General features: G+C 40.4%; 1 protein-coding gene across 1 annotated transcript in view; it reads left to right on the top strand.

The window, feature by feature from the left end:
* The window catches only part of LOC117422238 (inverted formin-2-like), a 30291-nt gene that overhangs the window by 20409 nt on the left and 1547 nt on the right, over positions 1-8335 (top strand). The window contains exons 2-4 of the mRNA XM_058991408.1: positions 633-1044; positions 2695-2810; positions 6387-6546. Of these exons, the coding sequence (XP_058847391.1) occupies positions 660-1044; positions 2695-2810; positions 6387-6546 (661 nt within the window). The 5' untranslated portion in view covers positions 633-659. The remainder of the gene's footprint in view (positions 1-632; positions 1045-2694; positions 2811-6386; positions 6547-8335) is intronic.

The following is an 8335-nucleotide window of genomic DNA, read 5'->3' on the forward strand; positions in this document are numbered from 1 at the left end:
ACCTACAGTAGAAACTACCCCCTTCCAAAAGAGGTTTATTTATTTATTATTATTATTTATTTCTTAGCAGACGCCCTTATCCAGGGCGACTTACAATCGCAAGCAAATACAAATACATTCAAGTGTTACAATATAAGTCATACAATAAGAACAAGAAATACAATAATTCTCAAGTGTGACAAACCACAATTCAATAATACAGCAGATAATAGTGAAAGTTACATCAGGATATGATTAAATAGTGATAGTAACATCAGGATATGATTAAGTACAAAATACTACAGATTAAACACTTGGCAGATTACAATATTCTGAGGTACAGGATTAAATGCAGTAAAATAGGGGGCAAAATAAAGCATGTTTAAATGAAGGGTGATAGTGTCCCAGGATACAACAGAGGAGTTCTACAGGGGAGGAGTTCTATTTGACACATATGTCTGCACTAATGATTATGCTGTGTCCTTATTATTGATAAGCCACCGTGGGAAGCAATGACAGCCTGTGAGATGTTACCTGACAGGAACTAAGATGCACTGGTGCCTTCTTTCTACACCCACAAGTGGTACTTTTAGGAGTCCCAGAATACTGCTTTCAAATGCACTGATGAAGCTTGTCCTTTTTGTATTCCCCAGGCAAAGGACAACAGCCCTAGGAGCACCATGTCTGTGAAGCAGACGAAATGGGCGTCCCTGAAGAAAAAGCTCAGCCGACCGGATATGGAGGACCAGGCCGAAGCCAACTTGGAGAACTCTGACCCCGAGCTCTGTATCCGCCTGCTGCAGGTGCCCAGCGTGGTCAATTACTCTGGGCTGAAGAAGAGGTTAGAGGGCAGCGACCACTCCTGGATGGTCCAGTTCCTGGAGCTGAGCGGCCTGGACTTGCTGCTGGAGGCCCTGGACCGGCTCTCTGGAAGGGGGTGCTCGCGGATCTCTGACGCCCTGCTCCAGCTCACATGTGTCAGCTGCGTGCGAGCCGTTATGAACTCCCCTCGTGGCATCGAGTTCATAGTGGAGAATGAGGGCTACGTCCGCAAACTGTCGAAAGGTGAGCACTCTGGCAGTTTAGAAACTGTTAGAAACTGAAGTACTATGCAAGTCAAAGGGCTGACGTTGAAGATAACGCTGATGGATAAAACACTGGTGTTGTGGGAACATTATTGAGAGTATCAAAATTCGTTGATTTATTTCTGTCTGTTTATCTGTATGTACCTTAATCACTCCCGCATTTTCATGATACCAATTGATTTCATTCTGCCTTTACAGGTGAGATAAGAGATATGTATGTTATTGACATAATGCACATAGTGCATGGTAGTTACACCTTCAAAACAGTCAGAACTACGAATTAAGTTGTGTCCTAGAAATAACCCATGCTTTTAAAACATAAAAAGACCAACTATTCTCTCTTAGTAGAGCAATTTAGAACATGACCTTGTATAAATATAGCCTCTTGTGTCTCCCCTCACAATGGTTCTTATAGCCTTGAATAGATAAATACTAATCAGTAGCAATCAGAGAATAAAATGGATTTTGAGAACAGAGAGTCTTTTATGTGAATCTCAGGATGTAAACATCCTAATGAAAGAGGTCCTTATCTCTCAACCATCTAGGACATGAGCGTTTGGTGCTGTAAAAAGCCTGCTCACACATTTCATGCTGAGGACACTTGGCATGATGGGTGTTTAAAGGGCAATTGCAAATAAAATATCTCAAATGCGTGCTTGCCTTTATTCAGTATAGCTATCTGCATGTTCTGACTGCTGTGCTGCTGGTACCCAGCATACTGTGCCATTATGCTCTCACGCGGTATACAAAATGCCATTGCAGTGCAATAGAAACCCAGAAGGCTGCTAGAAAAGTTAATGGAAATATTATTCTTTCCTTCCCAAAACCTGTGTGGACGCTTGAACTGTGAACAAGCCAACTAGTTTCATCGAAGTTCTCTTCTCATGAATTGGATTTTTCAAATGACTGTGCGGGGATCCAGTGGTTTTCAATTGGCTGATATACCACTGTGGGACTTGTTATGTCTAGTTTAAAATCCCACTCTTGAATTCGGGTCACATGTTTACTCAAATTGAAACGCAAAAGGTGTACCAAAACAGAACAAAGTGCACAGTTAACCAGGGCAATGAAAACTACATGAGACTTCACTTCTAAACTTTTTTTGTAGAAAGTCAGGGGTGTTCAACTCCGGTTCAGATAAACCATTTTAAGCATTACCAAACACTGTGTAATGTTTAGAACAAATTCAGGGGTCTCCCAGTAGCTCAGCAGGTAAACACATGTCTGCGTGGTGTGCAGGGTGAGTCATATAGTCAGGGGAGCGCAGGTTCACGTCCTGGCTGTGTCTTCTCTGGGGATTCCAGAGGGAGTGTCGCATTGGCACTTGCACTCTTGGGGTTTAGGGAGGTAAAACCGACAAGTATTGTTTCTGCTCACCACACTAGAGTGGACCCTACTGGCCAGGCACCTGGTGAGCTCAGGCAGACACCTGCAAGGCAAGGTTCCTGGGTGTGAAGAGGCAATTGGTTTGGGGATTGGAGGATGCTCATTGACCTTCAGTTCTCCTGAGCAGATGTGGGGAATTGCTGCAGTAAGGGAATGCAATTGGACATTCTAAATGGGGAGAAGAATACTGTAGTGTGCTCGATGACCCCTAACATGATGAGTTTGTATGTTGTGTTGCTTGCAGCTTTGGACACACCGAACCTGATGGTGAAGAAGCAGGTGTTTGAGTTGCTGGCTGCCCTCTGCATGTATTCCACTGAAGGATACAGCCTGTCCTTGGATGCTTTACAACATTACAAGGTAAACAGTATGTGTGTGTAGGCAGAAGACATGCATTAGGCATTCACTGAAAAATCCGATCTTTTAATAGAAGTATGCAATTCCAAGTTATGGCCACCAAGTCCAATTAAAATCCCATTAGAAGCAAAGGAAAATATAATTATCTTAACTTGGTATGGCAGAGAACGTTCAGGGTTATCTAAACTATTGCATTCTTCTTCTTGTTTAGATCATCACATCCTGGTGTCTCTTTTAAGTAGGTCCGTGGAATCATGTCTAACCTCCAGGTGCATCTGCTACACCAGAGTGTAACCATGTACCATTCGCCTTGCAACACTCTGGTAGATGTAACATCACTAAGAAATGCTACATAGAACAAATGCACTTATTACATCCACTAGGGGCAGAGTATTGCCAGAGGTCAGGTATAAATTGGGTGTGTTGTTTTATTCACCACTGCAAATTTATTTAGACATGATTCTGAGAGCTCTGCTGAGGCCACAGGAGTGCTTTAACCCACAATGGGATGACTAAAACAGCAAAGGAAACAAAGTGACTCTAACCACAGTGAATAATACATTGGTCAAGACCACTGCTATTACTGCTATTGTCTCTTCACTGTATTGCTGGTAATCCTTTTGTTTTTCCATAGTACTTTTTGGTTGCTGCTTCTTCTCTCCATTCCCTTCCAATGTTACAGCCAGGACCCCACATAGTTTTCTGTACAGTATTCATGTACTGTGAGTTTAATGCTATAGCCTTGTGGCAGGAAACATGGCTTATCTGAGTCAAAACTAAAATAGAGTCTTATTATGGGATGACTGTTCTCATGGAAGCAGTTTGTAAAGAGGAATGGTGTAGATAGTTCTAATGAACCATGATACTGTAATAATAAGTGCCTCATGCAATGAACTGCTAACCCAATGATACCTACCTCTCAAAACCACTACTGACCTTGTGTAGGCCTGCGTGGGGCAGCACTGGGCAGTACACAATGGGCAGACAGGAGATGTGAAAAGTGCTATGAACTACTGTACTTCAGTAACATTGATGAAATAACCCAATTAGCATGTAATGCTGGTGGCTGTAATAGTGAGATAAATCAATAAATTAAAACTGCTTTTTTTTGTGGCATAGCAGTATTTTTAATTACTGACACTGCTGCAGACAAAAAATATTACAGTATGCATTATGAAAGAACAGGAAAATAGTAACAAAATAAACATGTTGCAAAAACAAATAGTAACAAAAAATATATATTTGTCAACTGGGAAACAAAAATAAGTAATTTTATTTAAAAATATGATATTTATCAAGCAGATCATTCGCCTCTATGTTTGCTATTACAATCCTGACAAGCAGTGCTACTTAAAATCATATTAAATGGCTAATTGCGTTGATTTAAAAGATCCCAATAAGATCATTAGAGAAATAAATACTTTGCCATACTGTCTAAGAAATAAACAGGAGCAAGTTTCTAATTTAGGGTTAACTTAATTCAGGATGCCCCCTAGTGTCCAGCATTGCACAGTGCAGTATATGATCGATGCACCCACTGTAATAGAAGACTTAGCATCAAGTCGTCCTTTTCTGTTTTCCAATAGATATCATTTGCCACTTTTGCAGCTGTCATTGTAATTTTCAAACTTTATTCCAACATGTAATCCCAAGTAAAACTTGTCTGTCCTGCTATACTCATGTATTAGGACTAGAATCAACAGTGAGCTTTAAAACTGGCCCTATATATATATACAGTGCCTTGCGAAAGTATTCGGCCCCCTTGAACTTTGCGACCTTTTGCCACATTTCAGGCTTCAAACATAAAGATATGAAACTGTAATTTTTTGTGAAGAATCAACAACAAGTGGGACACAATCATGAAGTGGAACGAAATTTATTGGATATTTCAAACTTTTTTAACAAATAAAAAACTGAAAAATTGGGCGTGCAAAATTATTCAGCCCCTTTACTTTCAGTGCAGCAAACTCTCTCCAGAAGTTCAGTGAGGATCTCTGAATGATCCAATGTTGACCTAAATGACTAATGATGATAAATAGAATCCACCTGTGTGTAATCAAGTCTCCGTATAAATGCACCTGCACTGTGATAGTCTCAGAGGTCCGTTTAAAGCGCAGAGAGCATCATGAAGAACAAGGAACACACCAGGCAGGTCCGAGATACTGTTGTGGAGAAGTTTAAAGCCGGATTTGGATACAAAAAGATTTCCCAAGCTTTAAACATCCCAAGGAGCACTGTGCAAGCGATAATATTGAAATGGAAGGAGTATCAGACCACTGCAAATCTACCAAGACCTGGCCGTCCCTCTAAACTTTCAGCTCATACAAGGAGAAGACTGATCAGAGATGCAGCCAAGAGGCCCATGATCACTCTGGATGAACTGCAGAGATCTACAGCTGAGGTGGGAGACTCTGTCCATAGGACAACAATCAGTCGTATACTGCACAAATCTGGCCTTTATGGAAGAGTGGCAAGAAGAAAGCCATTTCTTAAAGATATCCATAAAAAGTGTCATTTACAGTTTGCCACAAGCGACCTGGGAGACACACCAAACATGTGGAAGAAGGTGCTCTGGTCAGATGAAACCAAAATCGAACTTTTTGGCAACAATGCAAAACGTTATGTTTGGCGTAAAAGCAACACAGCTCATCACCCTGAACACACCATCCCCACTGTCAAACATGGTGGTGGCAGCATCATGGTTTGGGCCTGCTTTTCTTCAGCAGGGACAGGGAAGATGGTTAAAATTGATGGGAAGATGGATGGAGCCAAATACAGGACCATTCTGGAAGAAAACCTGATGGAGTCTGCAAAAGACCTGAGACTGGGACGGAGATTTGTCTTCCAACAAGACAATGATCCAAAACATAAAGCAAATTCTACAATGGAATGGTTCACAAATAAACATATCCAGGTGTTAGAATGGCCAAGTCAAAGTCCAGACCTGAATCCAATCGAGAATCTGTGGAAAGAACTGAAAACTGCTGTTCACAAATGCTCTCCATCCAACCTCACTGAGCTCGAGCTGTTTTGCAAGGAGGAATGGGCAAAAATTTCAGTCTCTCGATGTGCAAAACTGATAGAGACATACCCCAAGCGACTTACAGCTGTAATCGCAGCAAAAGGTGGCGCTACAAAGTATTAACTTAAGGGGGCTGAATAATTTTGCACGCCCAATTTTTCAGTTTTTTATTTGTTAAAAAAGTTTGAAATATCCAATAAATTTCGTTCCACTTCATGATTGTGTCCCACTTGTTGTTGATTCTTCACAAAAAATTACAGTTTCATATCTTTATGTTTGAAGCCTGAAATGTGGCAAAAGGTCGCAAAGTTCAAGGGGGCCGAATACTTTCGCAAGGCACTGTATATATATATATATATATATATATATATATATATATATATATATATATATATATATATCATTTGACAAATTGCAAAATTAACCATTCAGAACAATTGCAAAAGGTAATGGGCAGTAAGACAAAATCTAAAATATGATTTCATATTTTGGTTGTTATAGTTGTGACTTTGTAATATGAAGACGTCTGACACTCTGTGGTTTGTTCATCCTGACAGATTGTAAAAAGCCAGCTGTATCGCTTCAGCATGATCATGAACGAACTCCAGTCCACTGACAACGTGCCCTACATGGTGACTCTGCTGAGCTTCATCAACGCTCTCATCCTGGGAGCAGAAGACCTGCGATTCCGGGATAAGCTCAGAAATGAATTCATAGGTAATGTGCTTGGCTTCAATTGAGAACATGAGCAGTGGATGGGTACTGGAGTGGGTTAGCTATCTGAGCCCTAGACGAAGCACTGTACCACTTTTATTTGTACAAATAGTAGTGATGTAACTTAAAAAAGAGGATGGTGAGTAAGTAGATTCAAGAAACTGCACAGAGTCCTTTTCTTCAGTCAGTTGTTAGGTTTATTGAAATATGCAGGGAGTCTGGTCCCAGGTACAGGACAAACAGAATACTCGTTCTTACAATTGTTGCATGACATTAAATACCCTTCTGCATAGGTGTCTTTCTCCTCCTCTTTCTCTGACACTTAACCAATAGAAAAGGTACAACTCATTATCATTATGTGTGTGTGTGTGTGTGTGTGTGTGTGTGTTCTAGTGTGAAGATCTCTGAACTCAGTGCTTTCTTCAGACCCTGGTGTCACAAAGGTCCATACATCTGGTTTTTGTCATCTTCCTTGTTCCTATCTCTCCGATTTGCCTAAGACACTTTGATCCCAGTTTCATTATCTCTTTTTGGCTCTTCGGTCCCCCTTGAAAACTAGCTTTATGACCCCGTCATAAACCAGCTGTATTTTCTAAGCAAAAACCTGTTAACTAGTTTTATAACCCAGTGGACTCCCGAAAGGCAAACTTCTTTCATGTCAGGGCTGGAGATCAAAGGACTTGTTTGTACAGCCGTGTGCTGCTGGCCAGCCATTTGCTTTGACACAAATGAATCTTAACTTCTCTACCATATTGCAGCTTTCATCTATCACAGCAGTGCTTGCATTTTTGGAACTAACAGTTTTTTCTATCCAATGTTAAATCACTTTTCAGAAAAATAACATGAATACAGCCGTCATTCCTCATGCGTAGCAAACTGCTATTCAATACTTGTTCCATGTTTTCCAACAAGTAGTACTTGTTTGGTCATGGCATCTGAGGACACCCACTGACCTACAGTTCTCAGATTGCTGAGTTTTGTGGAAATTCTGAGAGAAAAACTGAAGTAAAATAATTGTGCACTAAAAGAACTAAAGAAAGTGGGGGGCCTGGTTGGTTAGAGAGCTAATGTACCAGCCAATGACCTCGGAGTTTGATGGTCTCTCCTTCAGTGAACAGTGGTCCAGCGGACCACTTGCCAGTGATTGTACTATCCCGGCTCAGTAGACCAATCCACTTTTCAAGAGTACAACAACTAAGAAAAAAAAAGACAATCTTGAACACCTTTCTATCCTTGCAAAAGTCTAAAAAAAGTCATTTCCCACTGGTGCAGCGCATTTACAGAGAAAAAGTAGGTGAGTGATTCACGGCAGTGACACATAACTGCAGCTTTACAAACAGGGCAGCCAGAAACCTGGGGAGGATGGGGTAAGTCTGCATGGGCCTGTATTACAGTATTGTATTTTTCTATGTACATTATACTGTAAAACAAACAAACAAAAAAAAGAGCTTTACATAAAGAAATCATATACTCAAATAAGAAGGGTTTTTTTAGAACTGTATCAGCTGTTGTTTCTATACTATACATTGGTCTATCTTGCAAATGAAGTGTTTGATATTATGGTAGGGAGGGGTTTGTCACTGTGTATCCATCTCAATAAAAAAAACCTATGGGATTATGAAGCCTATTAACAAAACTCACAAGTTATTTACAAACAAATGAAATCTGTTCTGAAGGATGTATTCATTTAATATGAAATATGAGCTTCATTTTTAGTACATTGGGCCCAGTTTAGCCAAATGAAGTTTTGGAAGTAAATATAAAACGGCTTTATATATAAGCAGAGTAGACC

The sequence above is a fragment of the Acipenser ruthenus genome, chromosome 18 (assembly GCF_902713425.1).
Source record: "Acipenser ruthenus chromosome 18, fAciRut3.2 maternal haplotype, whole genome shotgun sequence".
Taxonomy (NCBI): domain Eukaryota; kingdom Metazoa; phylum Chordata; class Actinopteri; order Acipenseriformes; family Acipenseridae; genus Acipenser; species Acipenser ruthenus.